The 24,029-nt window shown below is 37.7% G+C and overlaps 1 protein-coding gene across 1 annotated transcript in view; it reads right to left on the minus strand.

The window, feature by feature from the left end:
• Nucleotides 1-24,029, minus strand: part of TENM2 (teneurin transmembrane protein 2) — a 555,006-nt gene that overhangs the window by 478,600 nt on the left and 52,377 nt on the right. The window contains exon 2 of the mRNA XM_053991099.1: nucleotides 1,451-1,741. Within this exon, the coding sequence (XP_053847074.1) occupies nucleotides 1,451-1,676 (226 nt within the window). The 5' untranslated portion in view covers nucleotides 1,677-1,741. The remainder of the gene's footprint in view (nucleotides 1-1,450; nucleotides 1,742-24,029) is intronic.

Below are 24,029 nucleotides of genomic sequence, written 5' to 3' on the forward strand. Positions count from 1 at the left end.
TGGGTGTTTGACAGACCAAGCACAATGCAAACACTCCCACGTGTCTGCAGACAAATGCGAGAGAAACAAGGGATTAGACAAGGGCTTAATTATTGACACTAATTATTAGATAGTTTGATTGAAAGGGGAAGACAGACACTGACTGCTGTCAGAATGTTTTAAACAAGATGTGTGACATGATACCAGGTATAAGAAATGACTTTCCACTGAAGGATTTCCACAACAAGTGTGGTTACCTCCCATTCCTTGAGCCACAACATTAGAAATGTGTAGCAGAGAACTATCACATGCTGTTAACAAGCACATCTACAAACCAGAAGAGTTTCTGCATTTAAATTATGGTACATTTAAATTATGTACCAGATGATTTACCTTCCATTGAGAGGGGCAAAAAACCTATGCATTTATCCATCAAGCCTGCTTGTACCTTAGCTGGTATGAATCATATCTGATTCTTCAACTGACGCTAAAGCATTTTAATTCAAATGCCATACTTAATCATTGATTGAATGCCAATTTAACCTGGCTATTTGGACAAGTAAACCACATGATTAAACATAGTTCCTATGAAGCAATGTCTGCTAATGGTTTCAGCACAGAGGCTTACAAGTTCTTGAGACAAGAAAATACCCAAATGAGAATAAAACTATGTGTGCACAATGCACATTTACAGGTTTTCAAGTAAAAGCATTTACATTTTTAATTCATTAATCTATTGGACATAGCAAGGATCCTTTTATAAAGTAACAGATTAATTTCTCTAGCTTACCAGTTCATACAGGCAGGTTATTTCAAACATTAGTTGTAGGCTGCAATGCTCAATTAGAGCCAATTACAAAAGGAATCAGATGGGTTTCCTCCTTTTAATTTTTATGAGGTCAAGGGCGAGCAACATGGGTGAGCAGTGACAAAATGAAGTCAGAGGAACCACCACTCCCATTCCCACAGTTCAGTTACCCAGCATTCAGGGACAGAAAAGGAATTCCAAGGCACCTGATGAATAATGAATGTATGCTGGCCATATGGGCTACCGTAACAATGTTTTAGTTATCTTTTCAGCACAGATTCTGTGTTAAAGAGACACATTTAGGTGAAAATGCCATTATAATTTCCAAAATTAACCTAGGAAACAGGATACCAAGCTAGCACATTGGCTAGCCCCAATATCCGTGCAGAAGACATTCTCTGGTTAAGGGTCATGGCATTTGTGACTATCAGATATTTTGATCAGTGAATCTCAGTTTGCTTCATTTACAAATTGTGGATTTCAAAAGTACCAGAACTCTGAGAAAAGAAAGAACTTCTTAATTTAGCACAAAGTAGTAGAAATAATGGTAAGATAATTCCATTCTCCTAGAGCTCTTTCATTAAAACTCCTTGTAGCACTGAGATGCTTTAACAAGGAAGAGAGGAGCACCGTAAAAGGACCCAGTCCTGACTTGGAACATACCTTGTCTTGGAAACTCATCCGACTCCCTGTGCACCAGGTCAGACACTCGATTTCCATAGTGCATCCTGGTGTCGTGGTCATATGCCTTCAGTGTCTCGCTGGAGCTGTAGGACTTCTGGGTGGGCACCCTGCAGTCCTCGCTGTCCAGCGAGGAGCTGGTGTAGCGGCACTGCTTCCCGCAGCGGCCCCGCGTCAGCGAGCGGTGCCTCCTGTCCTTTATGTCCATTATTCTGAGCCAGGCACGGTGCTTCCAGGACAGCCACTCTTCTATTTGGGGTCAGTCACTGTCACCTAACAACATGAAAGGATGAAAAAAGAGTAAGTAATGCTGCCACTATGCTTTGTTTTATTCTACTCTCCCTGACTTGTCCTTGAAGAACAGTGCGAGACAGATCGAGAAGAAAGGGAAGGTCCATATAATGCATCCTCTAGAAATTGAAATAATTGACCAGAATGGGTGGGGAGAAAAAAATTAAATGCTGTAAGATAATTGCATTCTATCTAAACTATCGTATTATCAAAGAGTTTAAAAAACAATGATAAAACAAAAACCCTGTCATCTTTTGATTTTTGAATGAACTCTGCTAACAACACAGAACTGACAGAACACTATTTGCTTCTGTTATGCAACAGAAGAAAAGTAGTCTCAAACCAGCTTTAATTATTTCCATTCTTCCTGCAGGAAGGCTTGCAATTAAGACTGAAACATGCAGGAGAGTTCCAAAGAGGAGATTATTCCTATTCAGCATTAATGCATTACAGAGCTGTACATTATCCTTTGACAACGTGTTCACAGGCAGCAGCAACTGATTTTATGGCCCCTGGGTAACACTAACCCAAGGCCCTGCTCTGAAGGTGGACAAGGTCTCTCCAGAGGTCCATCCCAACCCTGACATTCCTGCGTGGCTGTGACTGTCTGAGCACACTTTGGGGTTTGGCTGCTCTTGTGCACCCCAGAACACGACAGGATGAGCTTCTTCACCACCCCTCAAGTCGACCAGTTTATCCAACTCAGCACTTGGAACTCCTGAAAACTGTCTAAATCTCTTCTTGTTCAATGGACCATAGAGTTTCTTACAGTGTGCTTAATTAGGACACCCTTACTGTGGCATATAGTCTTTAATATATGCATCATTAGCATACAAAAACTGCAAAATGAAAGCTACTTTAGAAAGGAAGAAATACAGTAAAAGCACAAACACCCTTCCCACTGGGGTACTAATTATTTTCAGTTGGTATTAGTATGTATGACTTTCTCTCATGGCATTCTATGCCCAGGTCTGTGCTAGTCCTGAGAAATCCTCATGACAAATTTTTTTTCTGGAAATTAAATCTTTCCACATAAAAAAATACTCAGATTTGCTAATAAGCAACAATTGGAACAAAACATCTTGCTTTTTTTTAACATGGCTAAGGAGCTGAAGGATGGTTTGGGTGAATTTAGCTGGGACAGCTGAAGAGCTTTTCCTTGCCCCTGTCCCCTCAGTTCAGGTTGCCCCTGCCAAGCCCACCCAGCAGAATGTGCCCAGGACAGAAGCTTTGCTTAAACCACCAGAGCATTTCAGCAGAGATTCCTTGTGCCACCTCTGCCACCAAGGGAACAAACTGCAGCAGAAGATGATAAAAGATGCAGAAGACAGCCAAGCCTTTCCTTGTGGTAGTTGTTTGCACCTGTAGGAGAAGAGGTCACAGCACTGGCAAAGTATTGGTTAAATCATGGCTTTTTGGGACAGATTATGGCCCTAAGAGAGAATAAATGTTGGCCAGAGGAGCTGGTGACCTAGAGAAAAGGTTTCTTGCCTTCATTTAGGTTTGACATTTAGCCTTGTTGTGTTTTGTTTGGGGTTTTTTTTTTTTTTGGTGTTTTTTTTGTGGGTTTTTTTTTTTTTTTGGTGTTTTTTTTTTTGTTGTTGTTGTTTTGTTTTGTTTTGTTGTTGTTTTTTGTTTTTTTTCTGTATTTTAAAGAATTTAGGTAACCATGACAAACAGCTGCTTTAAACCACCCACAGGTATTCTGCAATCTGTGAGGAATAAGAACTGTAAACATGCTTACTTTCTTTCTTCTTTTTCATTTATTTTTAACATTTCAAGTGGAAAAAAAAAGTCACAAAACCACACCTACAGAAAAGCCAAAACAAAAGTAGAGACATTTGACACTTGAAACCATTAAGGTTTGTTTTGTAACTTCAGATTAAAGAGAAAGAAAGAATCAATCCACACTCCTGTTTCTCAGCTCTCTGAACATGTAGTGGCTAAGCTGACTCCTCCATATCTGAATTTTTAGTTGAATTATTTGGTGCTGTAATACTGATTGAACTGGAAAGCATGTTAACTGTAAAGCATTTTAACACTGGTGGCACAAAGAGTTTCTTGAAGTTTCAGGAGATATATGATCATTTAGATTAACAATGCCTGGCTCTTTAATCCCATTTTAATACTCTCTCATCAAATCCAGATATCACAATTATAAACACAGAAACAGACACTACAGCATTGAGCAAAACCTGCCAGTTACTCTCTGGGAGTCCTCATGCTGCTATTCAACACAAAAGCCTGTCATTCCATATGAATTCTATATTGTCTGTCAGTTCAGACAAACAAACAGCTTTTTGTTTTTATGACTGCTAAACTTAAAGCTGTCTGGCCTGATTTCTATTGTTTCTGAAAGAACATTTAATTCCTTGTTACTGTAGTTAAAAGAAGGATTTACTCTGACTGAGATAAAACTTCTGAGTATTTCCAGGACATTAGCTTATGAAAGCATCTTCTCAGGAAGACAAGAGTTTTTGAAATTGTTCCCTCAATAACCATTCTTTTGTAGAGTTTTGTGCAATTCCCCTACAAATACAAAAGCAAAAGGAAATGGTAAGACAGTGTTCCACTGCTGATCGTGCCAGGAAATACTCCTCAGTCTTCTGCACATGCAGAACGTGAGGCACAATGTCTGTGCTGCAGTAAATCCAACTGGCTAACACAAGAAAATAAAGGTAGAAATGTCCCAAGACCTTTACTTTGATTTTCATAAGGAAAATCTTGTTACAAGAAACAGACATCAGAATAACTTGGTGAATAACTTGATTTTATGATACCACAACATATGATAAAAGTTCAAGAATTTCTTGAACTTTACTAATTTTAGTAGGTCCTTCAAATGCCATAAATAAAATGATAACATTTTTACTGGAATTTTTGTTCAAAGTCATTTTCAAATTTATTAGAGTAGTTTTTTGTTTTCCTTATTTTTCCATTACTTGAGGACAAATCCCAAGCATCTGACACTAAATACATATACCTGAACAGAACAAAATATTCTCAGAGATATTTCTCTCCTCCTCACCTGTGCTTTGGGGATTTCTTTGAACTTAAAGCAGCCAGGCAGAAACCAGCTCCAGAGCATCATGCTCAAACCATTCTCAAAATTTAGAAAACAGAATCACCATACATGGCTTAAAACACAGTGAATTAAGTTGGGAAACACTCCTAAAAAAGCTGTTTTACTTTTTTTTCAATTCAGTGCTAAACACCTTTCCTGTTAGACAGTGAAATATTTATGTACTGTATTCTTGGAAAGGTAAGGTGTGATTGCTTTGCTTACAGAATAATGGTGAGATGCAATTTGAGTTCAGAACTCCTGATACTCCTTGACTTGCCTGTCTCAAGGGCACTCTGTGAATGGTTTATTTTGAGGCATTGACCTAAATCCTAAATGATGTAATAATTTCTTTTGTTTCAAAGGATTTAACTAATACAGCTCATTCTGACCCACTTACACTACAGAGCAGTACAACCACTAACAAGTGACTTCATCTGTTTTTCTCCTCTAGTTTTGGTTTAACTATTTCAGAAACAGGGAGCTCTAACTTTCTGAGAAAGGTGTTTATTCAGAAAATATTTATTATTTATAATGGCCTGCTAAAGGGCTGGTCAAGTTTCACAGGAATAGAGTCTCAGCTGATCTGGACCAACCATAGCAGTCAATCTAAAGCAATGAATAGCTCAGGCTGTATTTGCTGTTGATGTGCACAGATCCCATGTGCCCCAAGTTACACATGTGTAACACACTTCTGACTCACAATTCACCCAGTGTAAGATTTATTGTGATTCTATAAAGCACCTGTGTACCTGCCCATGACTTTGGCAGGGGCAGTGAAAGCCCAAGTGTAACTGTGGGCAGTGCAAGGGCATTAAAACACTGCATGTCCTACAGGGACAACTGAGACAAGGAGGAACAAAGAAAAGAGGGGATAAGAGAAGAAAAAGCTGAGGAGAAGAGAAATGAAAAATAGTTTTTTGTTTAGGGGGTTTAAAAAAATTGACCACTCCTTTTTGTGTTAGCACAGTGAAGTCAATAGGAGGCATGGAGGGAGGGCTCAAAATGAATTTTAATGGCTTAGTGAAGCTTATGCTAAAACTCTCTGTAAATTTAAAGTTGATTCATACATTTATCTAACTCAAGGGCTTGTTTGCTGCATTTTGTAATGATCCTGACATGATTACAGTGTACAGGGCCATTAGAACTGCCACTCACACCACACAGAGCCCAAGAATCACTTGGAAGTTCAGGGGAAACAAAGAATTTCACATTGATATTGTGCCCCCAAATCACCTGGCACAACTAAATCAAAACATTACAATAGTGCAGACAGTGTTGGAAACAGCCTTTTTTTTTTCCCTCTTTTTTTTTTATTTAAAAGAAGTAGCACACTATGTACCAATCTCTTCATTAAAAAAAAAAAAAAAAAAAAAAAAGGTCTCTTAAAAGGCTAGACTCCTTTTCAGGAGCAGCAATTGGAAATAAGCTTGTGATTCAGATATTCAAATACTGTTCATTATTTTATGCAAAGACTATTTTTTGAAACGAGAAAATGCACAATTCAACTTTGGTTCCACACAACTTTTCAGGCAAAAAAATTAAATGGTTATTTAACTGTTAAATTTATTTCTGATTTTAATATTAGTGAAAAAGAACATCTCTACTTCTGGATCCTCTCTGTCTATTAAAAAAAAAAAAAAGAGGCAATAAATAAAATGAAATTTTAAACTAAATACTACAACTAAGTGCACCAAAATATGTGCACTTTGTTAAATGAAGTAATATTGATGACAAGCATGCTGGTTTTGATTTGCACTAAAAACCAAAATATATTTGGACAGTCTGTTTGGTGTAGGCTCATTCTCTGCTGATAAATTGTTCTTCTGAATTTTTTAATTCTATTTTTTTCTGTCCAAATACTGAATCTTTGTTTTAGTGAGCCATTCTGTATTAAGCTGAAAATGAGATATATTTTGTATGACATGGTAAACAGCCATGTCAGAACAGTTGTGATTAATGATTCAAGTTAAGTAATATAAGACACACAATGCTTATAGGCATTCTGTGTTCTGCTTTACTGCCGAAAAAAACAGTTTTATTTTTTTCCTTTTAATAACTAAAAGCTCTAGGAAGTATTTTCAGGCTAATGGCAGTCAAAATGGTACACACAACAACAAAATCAAGTACTGAGCCAAATATTTATCCCATATATGTATTTTTATCTGTTTAAATGTACATGTTTTTATTTCTAGACTATCTTCAGAGATTTCTGTAGAGTCTGAGACTCCAGGAACTTCTTAAAAATCCCAGAACTGTTTAAATCTATTATGAAAATAGCATTCCATTAAGAAAATAGCATGCCATTGAGAAAGGATGCTAGGAGACAGTTTTCAAGCAGTGCCCCATCATTCAGTGACTGCTGAGGATTAACCCCTTATTCTTCCCCGAACTGATTCCCCTTCCATGGGGCAGAGAAGGTGGGTGGATGTGAGCCCAGCTCCTCCCTGTCCCCAGGGGCCTCAGACCCACAGCTGACACCGAGGCCAAATGGAGAGTTTCTTTGTCGGAGCTCAGCTGGAAAAGCTGCTAGACAAATTCAGGTATAAAGTCCTAAATGTTCTTAAATGTGGCTTCTAGGTCATGCACAAGTTGGGGAGCACCACACATTTGGAAACCACACCAGTAAAATTTCACTATCAGCAAAGTATCTGCAGTGTCCCAGGTTCAGCTGTTACAAACCAAGAGCTTTTCCCTCTCTGAGAGCATGAGAAACAGAAAACTTCACAAACAATATTCATGTAGGGCCTCAGTAGTCATGGAGTATATTTAGTTGATTTTTCTTGAAAATTTTTTGAAATTCACTAAAATATTAGTGGGATAGTACACAACTATCCCAACAGTAGCTGATCATCAACTATCCTGTTGATTCCCATCCTTGAAGCTACAGCAGCCATGAGGAGATTGTGTCACAGTCACTCAGAGGTGAGAAAAGCTCATTTATCAGTGAAGGGCTTCTAAATCCCCCAAAGTGGTACTAAGCAGAACACTGCTAGTTATACAAAAGGGGCTGAAATCTTTTCTTCCCAGATACATAGAGGCAAAACCATGCAAAGTTTTCAAGTTTTTCCTATTTGAGAGTGTTCCTTCTTTTCTGGGTGAGGCCTTAACTATCCCCCATTCCAGAAAAAGGAAAAAAGAGGTTTTACCCAGGCATAACATATTTCCACTACCAACTCACAGCTGTCTGCAGATATTTATCAGGCTTTTGAACAGCCAAGAGAGCTAAATGTGTATCATTCTTATTCTACAGCAAAGGTTAAAGACCATGAAGATAAGAGTCCCACCCGAGGTCACAAAGTGAGTTCGTGCACATTTGAAGCCCCAAGTTCCAGTGCTTGGTTTCCTGTGCTCAATATAATTGTTATCTAAATACTTCCATCACTCTATGCAGTCAGGTTAAAATGAATAAATAAAATCAAGCCACTATAAAACAACACAAAAAGCCAGGTCTCAATTAATATAATTACTTAAAATTAGTATAGCTGAACAAGTTCACAAAAATGATTTAAAGATCAAATACAAACTGGCCACTTCAAAAGACTAAGTTTGCTAGAACTAATTACCTAAAGAACACTGTTACTCTTTCACTGCCTAGAAAGAATAAACAATAATATTATCTACTGCTAAACTGCTATTAATGAAGAAAGGTAGAATAATTTATCATTGTATAATTAAGACAATGCCGTTAAGCATGCTTTAACGATTCTGTATAATAGTTTCCTATCACTAGAGAATACTTTTGAAACAGGGAGTAATTGTCTAAATAATTTTTGATTAAGTCCTTGATCAAACTGATCCACATTTATAGAAGTGAGACAAAATTAAATGCCCATACAAGGAGTGACAACTTGCTTTATTTAATTGTCCACGGGTGATGCACCTTTTTCATTCTAATCCTAGGTAAAATGCTGTCTTTAATTAACCTAATGGGATTTTCAACCTTAGCAGCAATGGAGCCAAGACATTAAGCTGGTTGGAGCATAAGTTGTGCTCCAATCATTCCCCTCTCTGTTTTGCTTTCACCAACACCTGGTCATTAGTTCAATTAATTATTCACCAGCATTTTAGAGTGTACTGTCCTCTTGTCAGGCTCCTTTATCTTTTCATTTTCTCAAGAACCTATTTATACCCAGAGTTTCCATTATGGATTTGAATACTGTCCATATCACAAGCCTTTTCCTTCACACCCACCCTAATCCATCAGCTGTCTCTGGGAGCTCCTGGGCACGGTGCTTCCATATCAGACTCAAGGATGTTGGTTTTAAATATATGACTGTGCTATCAAGTTGGAGAAATGTAATATCATAGGATTTGTACTTCTCTTGCACCCAAGAAGGTCCAGTGCCAAGAATTTTAAGGCAGTTCTTTCCTAATTATTTTTCATTTCCTTATGTTAAAACACTCTCTAATACTACACCCATTGGGCACCTCCCCTCCTGCTGGCAGCAGCAAAACCTGTACCACTGGGTACAAGATCAGCCAAGAGAAAAACACCAGGAATGTGCCTTTCATTCCTTGTTTACAGATGAATACACTGTGCAGGGAACTCTGCCAGCATCTGAGATCAGCAAAGCTCCTGTGCACATCTCATCCTACTGGGAGAGATCGTGTTGCTGAAGAAGTTTCTTAGCTATTTTCAAACCTCGACAAGACTATTCTTAAAACTCATCAAATGCATAAATCATGCAAGCAGTAATGGGTTTAGGTACTTATCATTTCAGTCAAGAACACCACCTGCTTTTCACTCTACACTTAGATAATTTTCTCCCATTCTTTCTAAGAAACAGTCCCCTTCTTTCTTTAAAGCTTCCATAGAACCTCTCTTGCTTCAATTTGATACTAACAATTTTCATTTGCTTATTAACAGGAGACTTTAATACATTTTCTCCCTGCTAGCACTGTCAATCTATAAAAATATTTTTTGCAGAAGGCTTTACTAGAAACAACTGTTAAGGCTGTATAAACTTATATGGTAAGGAAAATCAACAATCTTTTAAAATACCTAATACTATTTAGTAGAATCTCAATAAAACTATTCCAAATTACACACATGAATAGTCCACTCAGCTAAGCTCTGATACTCTCTTAGAGAAAACCAAAGGGAAAAAAAAAAAAAAAAAGGGGAAAAAAAGGAGGAAAAAAAGTGAGAGTGTTTTTATTTGTGTGAACTGGTAGCCTTATTCTTTGTGAGTTCTCCACCTTTGTAAACACATAGATTTTATCAGAAATAACAGCTTCCTGAAGTGATTCTGTGTTTTAAAAGGTTCAAGGTAAGCGAAGAAAAAGTCACAAGAAAAAAGAAATAGGAATGGAAAACAACAGAACATCGTGATAAGGCACACGAAATGGATGACATTATAGCTCAACAGCCTCCATAAAAGTATTTGCTGAAACATTTTAAATTCTAGAGCACCTCAGCCAGCAATGAAACTTTGCATAATGAACAGAGAAAGCTACACTGGAAGATTCTCAGCTAACAAGTGTTGTTCCACCTTTCAATAAAGGAAAATTAATTGCTTTGTATAAATTAATTAAAACTTGCAGTGATGGATACAATGAACACAAGTATTATAAAGATTGTAACCAGCTGTAACTCAAAATGTCTGAAGTGAATTTCCAGAGTCCACACATCAAGAGGTCATCAGGGATGGAATGGAGACCTTGCCACAATGAAAGCTGGTCCATCCAAATCTGCAGTGCAAGGTTTACTCACATATTATCATAGCAGAAGAGAACACTGAGGGTTATCTTGAGTAACAGAATTTTTAAAATAACTGCAGTCAAGAAAAATACACTTCTAGAAAATCAGCTAATCCAAGAACACAAAAAGCAGCAAGTGCCTCATAATATTGTACAGTCACTGTGCAGACATCACTACATCCTCTGTTCCATCTCAAATCATGAAGAAAAAGGCCCCAGTCCCTCCGGAGGAAAATCTCTCTGGAGAAAAGGCCACGTGCTCCAGCAGACATTATCTTCTGTTATCTACCTAATCATTCAGGACTGAACATGTACTCTAATACTCTCACACTGCAGATTTCTTACACAGGATCATCACTCTGCTTACTCTCTTCTAGCTGCGGGTGCCTCCAAGGAAAGCCTGGCATTTGCTGGTGGGTAAGGGGTTTCCTCCGTGTCACTCTGCCAGCAGTCCCTGCTCACGGGGCTGAGTTGTCACGGAGAAGCCCATCCTGGCTCCTCAGCCCTGTGTGAGAGCCTCATCCAACACCCCACAGGGGGTGCCTGAAGGCAGCTGGGGACAGCAAGGGCCGAAGCTGCACCAGCCCAGAACAGGGGAGCTCATGTGGGGATATCTCAGATAAGCTACCACATGAGAAATGCCAACAACCATTTCCTATTCACCATCTGTGCCAGAGTTTCACCAAGCAAGAACAGTCAGAAAGGAGAAACAAGTTAAAAAATGCTCTTAGAAGTGCATGGAATCTTTGCAAAACCCATTTGGTCCTTTCTTACTGTTGCCCTTTCACAGATTGAACAATAACCAAGCTGCAGTGTCTAATTTCTTCACAAGTCTAAGCTCCCTGCATTAAAGCCAGCCCCCACAATTTTGCCATCTGCTGCCTGGATTGCCGTGCATCCAGCACAGAGATCCCAACGTTCTTCAACTGCCATGGTCGAACTTCCCAGGCAAAAGCATCAGCACTGTGACAAGGACAGAGATCAAACCTAAGGGAACTTGGCAAGAAGTATTTAAAGCAAATTTCAAGCAAATTCTGTTTCTGAATTCAGTTGTATCGCTGACTCTTGCAAAATAAAATTTATCACTTCAATGAAGACATTTGATTTAAACTGAGTATTTATTGCATCTGCACGGCTATACAGACATCCTGAGCTCCATCCACAGTATATGAAACTGACAGTGTTTTAAAACTGCCTATCCTCCAAAGATATTGGACAAGTTTGAACAAGTTTATGGCTTTGTTTTTCAAAACAGAAAATTAACTACTAGAGGTACAAAGCTTAGTTGGTTCTTTTTCTAAGGATTAGATATTTATAATAGATAATAGATAATAGATAATAGATAATAGATAATTAATAACGCAGTTTAACAACATTTACCTTGTGAAACCAGAATTCTCTATGGCTGTAACCAAGTAATTTTAAGTTAAACACAAGCCTTAAAATGCTCTCTTTGTTCCAATTCTGTATTACCTACCAAGGTAAATGATTTCTTAGTACCAGTATTTTTGGCAGTACTTTACAGATGGCAATAATACTACACAGAGTTCTCCCACAAAACAAGAAAGATGTTCACAAATTGGAGCAAGTCCAGGGAAGGATGCCAGAGTCTCAAGGAACTGGAACATGGGATCTATGTGGAGAGGTGAAGGAACTGAACTTGTTTAGTTGGACAAATGGCCAGCAGTGGCCTTGCTGTTCCTGAGAGGCCACTGAGAAGAGGGAGATGAGATTTTACTGGGGGCAACCAAAGGGCAGTGAGAAACCACCAGTGCAAACTGAGGTGCAGGAAGTTCTGAAGAGAAATGAAGTGAACAAAAATCACTCACTGGAGAGTAAAAATAAGCACTGGAGAGGTTGCTGCAGGGGCTGGGAAATTTCCCTCATTTTCAAGACTCAACTACACAAAGCCCTTAGCAACCCAGTCTCAGTTCAACACTGACACTTGGATTAGGTGAGCTCCAGAGGTCCTTTCCAGCCTCAATGTGCCTATGATGGTCTTAATCTAGGAAAAGTTCCATAACCATTAAAAAGTAGGAAGAACCAAAAGAACTATTTATTTTGGAAACCAGCCTGTAAAGCAAACATACAAGGTAAGCTGAGCACGCAGGCTTAAAAAGTCAGAGGTTTTTCAAGTAAAAAATCATCTAAGCTTGCAGGTTAAAAGCTGAATTCCAAGCTCAAAGGGCACAGTAAGGCAGAGGCTGCATTCTGTCTGCACACACATGCAGCCTGCAGAGGAGCAGACACTGCAGTGGGGTCCTGCTGCAGCCACACTGATGACACACTGGGGTGTGTGGTGTGCCAGGGAAACATGAATGGGCTTTGCCCCTTCTTCAGTTCCACAGCACAGACCTTTGAGGGAATACAGTTCTAGAGTGAAGGAAACACAGAGGAATTAAAAGCACAATTTAACAAAGGTAAGAAGCACAAGCTCTATCACAATTCCCAAGACACTACTGCAAGCTCATATGTTTCCAAACGTGTCATTTGACAGTGTTGACTTTGAAACAGTCCCTTAAAAATGTGAAAACAAACCTAAAAGAAAACAACTCTGCCATATGTTGTGATGACACTACCATAAATCTAAAGAAAAGATATGAGAAGGAATTGTAACCTTTAACACTTACCTCTCCACCAGGCAGAGCCACATTTGTGTGTCATGTAAATCAATACAAGCCCTACTCTCTTTTCACTGCAGATTTTGTCTTTTGTTTGGAGGCCCAGGAAGCATGGCATTCATCTGGGCCTATCCTATAGATATATGGCCAATGACCAACTTGAGATCTGTGTGTGATACACAGGCATATGGTACATTATTCTGTCTGGAAATCTAAAGATTTGTTGTTGTAAAACAACATTAAAAAAAATTCAAAACTTAAATTGTTATAGTGATTTACCAACAAAGTCCTTCCATTTCTATTTCCATTGCTGAGCAGAGCACAGACAGTAGGTGTGAACCCACAACCTCACAGAAGTCAGTGGTGTTTTATCTTCCTGTACAATTTTGACTGCCAAACTTCAAAAGGCTCACTGATTTTAGCCAATACAGGCTAAAATCAACTGGCATTTTGTCTCAGCTGGGTTGGTGGATGCCTTTCTGCTGCATTTAAATCTCAGCAGGAGTGTGGAGAATATGAGCTACCAGGCCTGGGACTAGAGAGAGCAGTTGGCCAGCAGAAACTGTGAAGGAAGGAATACTTCACTGATATCCATTATGTGAATTAGTGTTGGTAGTTGTTGAGATGTGCAGGGTCAATAAAGTGTCCTAATTAACCACCTCCTTTGTAACTCCCCCATTTGTGAGTTCCCATCCATGCTGGGCTATCCAGAATTCCACACTGCATTTCCAAGCTCATGAGCTCACCCCTACACACATCTGGCTCTGGAAGCAGCCACAGCTGCACCTCAGTCCCCTGGACAGAGGGTGCTCTAAGTAACATCCTACTGCACCTTCCACCAGTGACTTTACTAATCCTCCACCCTTTAAAGAGTTGCTTCTCTTCCCCAAGACAAGCACTGCAATCCCCTATTTTAATACAAAAGTTACTGAGGCAGAGGAGAGCAAAGTGCAGCAGCCCTGCTGTTTAAAGCCTCCCTTGAGCAATAGGTCATACTCCCATACAGGCAGTGGGAAAAAGAATCTCCTAGATCTGTACCTCTCAGAGCAGGAAGGAAACTGGAACCAAATACTATAAATGCTTTATTATCCTGAACTGAAATCAATAAACTATGAACAGTTGTAACCTAATTTACTAGCAAACAGAACTGAAAAGATATCTGACAAAGCTTTTCATATACATTAAGAGCCATCAGATTGTAATTTTAGGTCAATATCAAGACACACAATGACCTAGAGTAAAATGATCTATATACCATTACCAATTTACTCAGTTGCCCAAATTACCTCAGTAAATTCTAACTTGCATGAAAACTTTCATGAATTATTAAAACAAAAAATAAAATGTAAAGGAGAGAAAAGAAATCTCTTTCTTGATGCCATTGTCACTGATGTGCACATGTTGCTCTTCAAAAGCTGGTGGAGATTGTGACAAGCAGCTCCCTGAAGGGTGGATCTGTGAGCTCAGCCCATGGCAGGGGGAGGTGGTGGTCCAACAGACTTCCCAAAAAGTCTCCTACCCAAAAAAGAGCACGACTGATAAGTGTGTATTTGGGTGTTTGGTCAGTGGCACAGCCAAAGCCACTTGAAGGGACATCTTTTCCAGCACTCCCATGGAGATTCCGTGCAGGACAGCAACTCTTGACAAGGCTGGTTCCTCTTTGCACTAACACAGAGTTTAAGGTGATATAAAAGACGTGCATTGCATTAGGCAGCAGGAGTGAACACCCCCTCCATCAGTAATTCCTACTCCTCCAGGAAAAAGCACTCCCTGAACCAGACAGCTTCCTACAGACAGGAGTTCAGTGCTTTGAAAAGCAGCTGGAATTGCAAACAGAAAAAGAAAGCAAGTATTTGTTCAATTAGAGTGGGGGAAAAAAAGCAAAATGAAATAACCAACACCAAACTGAGCCTGTACTTGAACCACTAATATTGGTTTAAATTCTAACAGAATTGAAGATACACGATGAATTATTTTTTATTTCGGCTACCATAAGAGCAAAGGATTTCCATTTACATCACTCAGCTGTCCAGTTTCATTCCCATTTCCTGAGAGGCAAGATTAAAAAAAAGGACAATCCCTAGACTGAGCAAGCACTCTAAGAGTTAACTTCTGGGAACAGAAATCAAGCTTCAGCAATTTAACAAGACTGTCCAGCTTCACAATTTGCATTCAAAAGTAAGTTTTAGTCAAGATCTGTTACACATACACAACTTAGAAATTTCTTTGCTTGAACTTCTGCAGTGGGTATTCTCTTAAATAAACATGTTATTTATTTAGTTTGGCATTAAGTCCCTTTTATCATTCTCATAAAAATATTGTCAAGGACAAAGCATTTTGCATGAACCCTTGTTCATGTAATATATATTTTTTGAATTATTTAGTTTTAGTTTTCGACTTCTGGTCAACTTTCAGCTTCAATTTTCAATGCTTTTTAAGTAGCCTGATAGCATAGTCCTGAACTAAAATAATAAATCAAACAAAAAAAAATACTAAAAAGGAAAATAAACAAATTTCTTAAGAGTAACTTACAGATTGGGGTTATCTCTGCAGTTTTGAATTGATGGTAACATTTATATATTAGAAGATCTGCAAAGGAGAGATTCTAGAACACACAGATCTCAATGCTTGGGGCAACTCCTCAAGAGAAAGACCTGTAATAACCTCCACTGCAACTGAATTTATGGAGGTGGAATAACCTTTAACTGAAGAGTGATTCTTAAACATAAAATAAACTAGTTATACCTTATTTCCTAGAAATATGTTCAAGGAAGTCTATATACTTCCATAATATCATGATGGAATCCTCAGTTTTCCAGGTGGGGTGGCTTAAATTTTGAAAGCAGCTTAGAAGTTCTAGCCTGAACAAGCAATGTTTCTCCTCTCTTTTGCACAGGTGAAAAATCATAGATATGTGCCTTTCTTTAAGTCATTTATCCATCTGAAATGTTCTTTTTATAATCAGTATAAAAAACTTACATGAGGCTGCTGGAATATTTTCCAGTAATCAAGACTACAGAATTAGGAAATGTCCCATTTAGAAATTGAGTTTTGAGCAATAAGAAGGAAATACAAACTGGTCCACAGTGCCATGCCTCCATTTAGACTGCACTAATGTTAATTCTGATACAGTGCAAGTGCATCACCAGACAGATGGTCAGACCAGGACTTCAAATATATGTGACTTAAAAATTGTAATTCAACATGAAATTGTGACATATCAGTTAATTAAATTTTGTTTAATGAAGAATCAGAATGCTTTTAAAAGTTATTTTTTTCTATAGAGAGATTTGTCCATACTTCCTAAGAATCCCAGAAGTTAGATAAGTCTAAGGATAAGTCTACTTATCTATGTAGAACCAGGCTAATCCTCACTTTGCTAAATAACATCATTTATCAGAGGGACCAAAAGCAGATTTCCTTATCATTCCCACTAGGAATTTAACTAGGAAAAATATCATGTCATGAAAAACTCCTAACATTTCTACTAAAACACACTCACACGAGATTACAAACACTGTGCTCAAGCTCCACAGTTAAACCAAACCCCTGTGATGCACATGAGAACGTGGTACAGTAAAAACAGACAAGTTACCACAATGGGAAAGTATGTGGGGCAGCAGAGTTTTGCTCCAGATCAGGGCTCTGTAACAAAATCGGTAACACAGGAGGTGCCCAAAACAGATCCAATGGGCAGCTAGGTACAAAATCTGTAGTGCAGCAGGTAAAACTAAAAGACTTCAAATAAATAAAATAATTGACTTTAAAAACCCACAACAAATAAAGGCTGGAATATGATGCACACATTTATTTCACAGCAGTGAACTGACAAGATTACAAGACTTTCTTTTTCCCTGTTCATAATCAGAACTTCATTAACATTTTGGGGGTTTCAGCTACTTGATTTTGACCCATTTTTGTGCCTGACCTTTTATAAACTTCTTAATTTTGAATGTTCCCCAAACCCATCTGCACTTCTAGAAACTGTTCTCACTTTTTCTCTTGATTACACAAATTCTAGGTGCAGTGCATTTGCAACGATTCTCCTTATAAATGAATCCAGCATGGGACAATAGCACAGATTTTCAGAATTCATGTATTCCTCATGTGCATTTCCAAAATTACTGAAAATTAATGAGTTTCTACAATGTGCATTTAAATGTAGCTCTTTGAAGTAATCATTATTATCAGCCAGGAAAAGTCAGTTGAAGAAATAGATTGATGAAAGAAAAATAACTAATGCACTATCCCTGTACATGCAGTAATTTTCAACACTTGTAACTGCAAGCCTAGATCCAAAATGCACTAAAATAAATTCCAGATCCAACAAGTAGTGCTGATCAAAATTATGAATTTCTAAGTATGCTGAACATGCCCTAAAAAGTGGAGTCTAAGGACTTTTCTTCTCTGGAAGGTAGTTTCTTTCCCCTATCAAAACTCAATTCCCTTTTGTCCCCAGATAAATAAGATTTTACACACAACTGAGTTTATCTGCCTCAAATTGATTAAAACATTAAAATCAATCTTAAAAAAAAAAGTATAGTTAACCAACCTGATTATTACTGCAAGTCTTGTAGGAACACAGATGTGCTGAATATGAATTTCACTGCTTGGAAGGTACTTTGGAAGGTGTTAGGCATTACTAGAATGTTTTCAAAACATGTGCAGCCACTTACAAAAAGTGCTCAGGAGCTTTACCCCGTTTTAAAGAAGAGATTTTTCACAGCTTTAGCTTTACAGTAAGTCTTTTTAGGCAAATTTCAAAGAATATGTAGTTCACATAGTTTAAATTGAATTCACCTATAATTCGGTATTTGACAGAGCTAATGCTTAATTGTTTGTAAGGAGTCTGCAAACAAAAATATTTCTTCTTTTATTCCCCAAACATTTCACTAAAATTATATTTTGCTTTGTTTTCACATTGAGGATTGAATTTGACACTTTAATGAAGAAAAGCAGCTTGTGCTGCTTACTATGCTTCTAATTATTGCACTCACAATTTTCTTTGTTTTATATCAGAAAGAATTTAATGAGACTTACATTTTGAAATATAGCACTGCTGCTTTGGAAGAGTCTTTCTTCCCACAAATTCTGGTTCAGCAACAAATTCTGGTTCTGAGCAACTCAAAGAGTTTCTGACCAATGAGTTCACCCCAGCAGCATGCAGGTTTGAATCCAGATGTGGACACAACTGAATGTTCTCCAAAGCCCACCATGGGCACAGCTGTTTATTGTTTCCCTCTCAAGTGTTTTAAATCTCACCTCCTCTTATATCAGATACCAGAAGCTATTTTCTGTTTAACAGTGCAAGGTTAATAAACACTTTTCAAATAATGTCATAATCTACTGTGTAGATCTTCAGAACCAGTTTTATCTTCTTCACACAAAGATAATGAGGATTATCTCTGCAGCTCCCACAAATCTCTTCACTTCCACTGAGTTGATGGAGATATGTTGATTTGCATTAGCTGGGGATTCTGCCAGTTTCTGCACCAAGCCGGGGTAGAATCATGATTTTCAAAGCTCTTTTCCAGTGAAAACACAAAGCTGCATACTGGCAAAATCTTGGTTTTGTCAAAAATTGTTTGCATTAAAATTTAAATACACCACTTAAAATTTCAGTCAACTCATCAGAGTACACATTACAAATCAGTTGATTCTGAATTTCTGAGCAATGGTGAATAATAAAATCTCCATGTCCCTGAACATATATGCCACTGTCCCTCAATACCTGCAATTTTGAGCTTTTTTATTTCTCCAGCTGTACGTTCTTTTTAAAGACTTTTATGAAGGATTGTCAGCAATTCCACCTGCACATAGATTATGAAGTAGAAAGGAAAAATAAGATATAAGATTTGGACACAGAACTTGTAGTGCTTCATCACAAAACTTGAAATGAGTTGCTTTAAGGTACTTCCAAAGAGACAAGGACCAACATCCTGGAAGTTGGTGAATATTTGCATGAAAGCATCAGCTTAGTTTCCATTTGAATCCAAAAGTTTTTCTCCTCATTTCCCCTTCCACATGACATATATTAACATTCAAATGAAGAGCACTATTTTTCCATTATTAACATAAGAAAATGGGAGAATAAATTCTGCAGACAGGGCAGACAGAATGGGAAAATAGTAATTTATAATGGATTAATCAAACAGCTTGTATCATGTTTTTATAACCTCCCATAGACCTCCAAAGGCAATTACAGCAGAGGAGTTTTCAGAGTTACACCTGACTGAGAAGGAAAGGTCTGTGTACATCAAATATTAAAAACAAAATCACTATAAATAACCTCTAACTGAAGCACAGCCTCAGTGACAACTAACATTCTTTTTTTCCTTTTCTCTCATTTCTGCCCCTTGACATTGCAGTGTGAAGACTGTAAAAGAAAAGATGGAATATATATCTATAGAATGGCCTAAAATTTTCCAATTCTCCTGATGTTACCAGTGAGGGAAATGCACAGCCATGTGTGTGGCCATTATCTCCACACTGCAGTTTCTTTACTGCATCAACAAATATAATTGACCAGAAAAAAAAAGCAGTGTTATCTAAAATACAATCATGCTACAGAGTTTGTAATAAGATATTTGATTTTTAATAGTATAAAAGGAAAACTATTCCATATCTCTCGTGAAGTATTTGTAAATTACATCACAGATTAAGAGGTGGCCCTAACTATCTGAGCACCACTTGATACTTGCTTTATGTTAATAGACACTCTCTCGAGTAGCTGTGCTTGAATGTGTTATAAAGAATAAAAGGAAACCCCGTTTAGCAGTGTTTTTAAAACCGTGAGCAATTTCCATAATTTGTGACAGGCGGCAGATTTTGATAGTATCTCACATCGATTTTTATGTTTCCAGATGACAATCATTACACTATTATCTGCAGTTTCAGTAGTGGAACCTAACCTCCTAATTAGGATGAAAAACTGCTCCAGTTGCAACCCCAGTAAGTCACAACAAGTCAATAATTTTAATAAGAATTAATTTTAAAAACTCTGCAAGGTTGTATTGGAAGTTATTCTGGCATGTCTATTGATTAACACTCGGTATTACATCCTATAAAGGATTCATTAAATACAACATTAATCTAAATGCAATATTTTGGTATTTCTTAGTTTTATTTTTTTAAAAAATATTTTACTTACTATAAAGTGTAAGAAAATAGAACAAAGCACTAACAGATCATTCAGGAAAAGCAGGTTTTTGATTGGTGTCCTGGCTTCACACTGCACTAGAGAGAAATATGAAGGATTAATTCACTCCGTGCTATACTCAGAATAAAAGGATAAATGACTGAAAGCTGGCATTGCCCTTATTTGTCAGCATCAAATATCCTGACAGATCTCACAAATTTCCAAACATAAAATATCTAGCTGTTGCCACGTACAGAATCACTCATGTCTTGATTACTGTGGCACTCATGATCCCACAGATATTCTTCCTTTTAGGAATATGTAAATCTGGGGCTTGTGCACTAATGCCATGAAGAGATCTCTTCATTTTCCAGTTTATGCTTGAATCTGAAAGAACAGTAAGAATACTAAATGCAAAATTTGGTTTTTGAGAGCTGCTGAAATAGTAACATTTATTAACATGGCATCTACCTAAGCAAATTTGGAAACCATTAATATTAGCTATACTAAAATTATATCTATTTAACAAAAAAGCTTTTACTAGTCCTGTTTCCATTTGTCTGAATTAAAAAGCTTTTAATGTTAATATCAGAGGTTTACCATGTAAGAACTGTCTTTTTTTAGCATAGACATTTATACTCCAGTAACAAGGTTGGAAAGAAAAAATGAATTCCAGTGAAAACCCAGGAGTGATGCTGCTGCAAGTGTGTGCTGCTCAGAGCTGTGAGCTGATGCTAGGTGGCAGTCCTGTGTAATTAAACACCAGCCACTTCTCTGCATCTCATTCACTCCAGGCATTTTTCAAAACAACCAACTCGAACATTTTGAATAATAATTTAAACCACAAACACATCTCTTCTCCCCTTTACTTTCACCTCTTCAGAACTTCACTCCTTATACACAAAAGGTCTCAAAATTAAATTTCCTATTATGAACCTGTGTTCTAGCACAGCAGTGTTATGTGAAACAGCTCGCCAAGCAGGAGGCAGACTGCAGTACTGCACCCCATGCTCTGGTAGTGCACAATTTCTAACTCCTGTGTAGGTTCTGACCTCACTTTTCTCTGCATCTCAGAAACAGAATTACCTCGTGTTTGAGGTATGTACTTCCAAAGCCTGTTTTAGTCTCCTGATGTATTTGATTGAAGAGCTCACTTTAATCATTTGATCCCTTTAAATGCTTCTGCTTTTAACAAGTTACATGCTCACCATGGAGTAGTTACAATTATTTGTAGCTAGCACAGGTAAACAAAGGCTACAGCTATTTTCCTAGACAGAATTTTGGGAATATGTCTCACTTTGTGCAATGTTTATTTCTAGAAGGAACACTTGTTTGGTTCCCACAGTCAGTTGAACTACAATTCCAAAAGTTTTCCCAGGTAAGGCAAGTCAGCCCGCTGCAAAAGCACTGATGACACAGAGCTGGCGGGGAAAGTTTCAGTACAGTGATCACTAAATAAATACAACAAACCACATCAGTTACAGGCAACTTATTCCACAGGGAGAACTACTTATATATTATATAGTGTATGTACACAATACAGTGAGGTTTCTTTCACATTTAAACACACCCCCAAACAGGGAGGCAGAAGAGATCTTACTGTAACATTGATACAAGAACGCCACATCTGTTTTTACTGTGAAACAGACATTTGAGGACCCAAGAATCACTGATTATATATGAAGAGGTATCAGATCTCTCTGCCCAGGTTTCACTAATGATGCACGTACATTTACTGCATTCATTACAGAGTACTGGCTGAGATGCATAGAGTTCCAACTCAATAAAAAAGCAGAATGGTCGATTAGGAGGCCTCAAAATCACAGCACAGAGACTTGGACATGAAAGTAGGAATATGTGGCTCCTCCCTCACTATAATGAATAAACTTGCCCAAAACTTGAGTCTGTTGCAAACACATCTGATGTCAGTGGAGGCCCTCAAAACCAGTTTTTGTATCTAACTGACCTTATCCTTCCTTTCTAGGAGATTGATTTCATGTTCTAGCTGTGTATCACATGCTCCTTCTTTTCAAGTAGTGGAGACATCACTCCACATTTTAATATTTAAACATTTTATTTATTCTAGGCATTTTTAGTGCAGAACAGAGACACTGTGGTGCCCAACCATATCTACAAAATTCTCCATAATGCCAGAGTCTGAGTGTTTCCAACACACATTGGCTGCACCCAATTCTACAACACAGTGGGAAGAAACCAATTGTGTCACTGGAACACAGCAAGAACTACTTACCCTGCCACTACTTACCTAAAACAACAATTTAATCTACAGAGATGTTAAATAATAGGGTGGTTCTATTTTGGTGTATATTAACATTTGCACACAAGAGTGCTAATTTCTGAAACTGTGGTCCATCACTCAGTAACATGACTGCCTGAATTCTTCTAAGGCACGTGGGGAAAGTTACTCAGGAGCAACAAAAAGGTGTTTGTAAACAATCCACATCTGCTGTAGAGCTGTGTCAGTCCTGTAATGCCTGGTGTTGTGCCACCCTGATGAACGAAGGCTTGAGGAACTCAGCTGCAGCTGGGAACATTTTTCTCAAAAAACTCATTTCCTCTCACTACTCAAATAGTAACTGTGGCCCCCGCAGCCCTGCAAAGACCAAGGCTCTGCATTTCAATCCAGCATCTCCATCCAAATCATCAGCAACAGAACTCAGCTAAGGAACACTAGAGTTCCTAAATCCTACTGAAAGGATCCTTGTTCTCTTTAACAGCTCTTCTAGATCCTTCCCACTGAATTATAATAACTTATTTAGTTTTTAGTAAAAGGTTAAAGTCTTTCTGGAAATGACAACAAACCAATGTACTGTGTTTTTTTTTTCACAATGCAAGAGTTTATAATTGACTGCTTATGTAGTAATTGCTCTATTTATAGAGATTATTTGCAAGAGAAAAGTGATTGACATCACCTGGTATTAATGATAAAGAATTTATTTCACATTTATGACCTAAAGCTTCTACATAAATTGCTTTCCCTTCCTAAGATGCTCGTGTTCCACATGAGTCTAGGGAATAAATGTATGAAATTACATGCCAGCCTTATCTTTTGTACATTATCTAACAAATACTACTGTTCTTTCAAAATTATTTTTACAGACTTTCTGTAATTGTCTAAGACTCTTCCAAATCACTTAGTGCAGCAACACTTAGTATTCCATCTCTGCCTTTCCAGCATCCATGCTGGCAGTGCTGCTTCTCCTGTACATTCCAGAACAGTATGGATGGCACATCCTTCAATTTTGATGGACAAAAGCTCTGATGTGCAATCAAGCAATAGCATTTGTATATGACAGAAAATAAGTAAGACAATTGGCAAATAAATTAGGGATGGAGAGAAGATCTGAGAAGATCCTCCTTCTCTAAGTTCTGGCTCTCCAATGGAAGATGAGAAATATAGGAGGAAAAAAATAGGAAAAAGCCCTATAAAAGTATTATAACCTTATATTCTCCAGCAGGATGGGTTTGAACAACAGGAAAACTAAAGTCACAACACTGATCAAAAAGTGTTTCAGATTGTAACTAACAATAACATTTACCTCTCATATAATTTCATTTAAGTCAAGTGAGAACAGTCATTGTGTAAGACAAAAAAATATTCACAGAAGGCTTATAAAATTTCAGTGTAATTCATCTATTCATTGAAAGGATAATAAAGACCATGACCTTTGAATTATTGTGAACTTACATTTCTTTTCCATGCTTTTGTTCTTGAACTGTAGCTTA

This window comes from Vidua macroura, chromosome 15 (genome assembly GCF_024509145.1).
Source record: "Vidua macroura isolate BioBank_ID:100142 chromosome 15, ASM2450914v1, whole genome shotgun sequence".
NCBI classification, from domain to species: domain Eukaryota; kingdom Metazoa; phylum Chordata; class Aves; order Passeriformes; family Viduidae; genus Vidua; species Vidua macroura.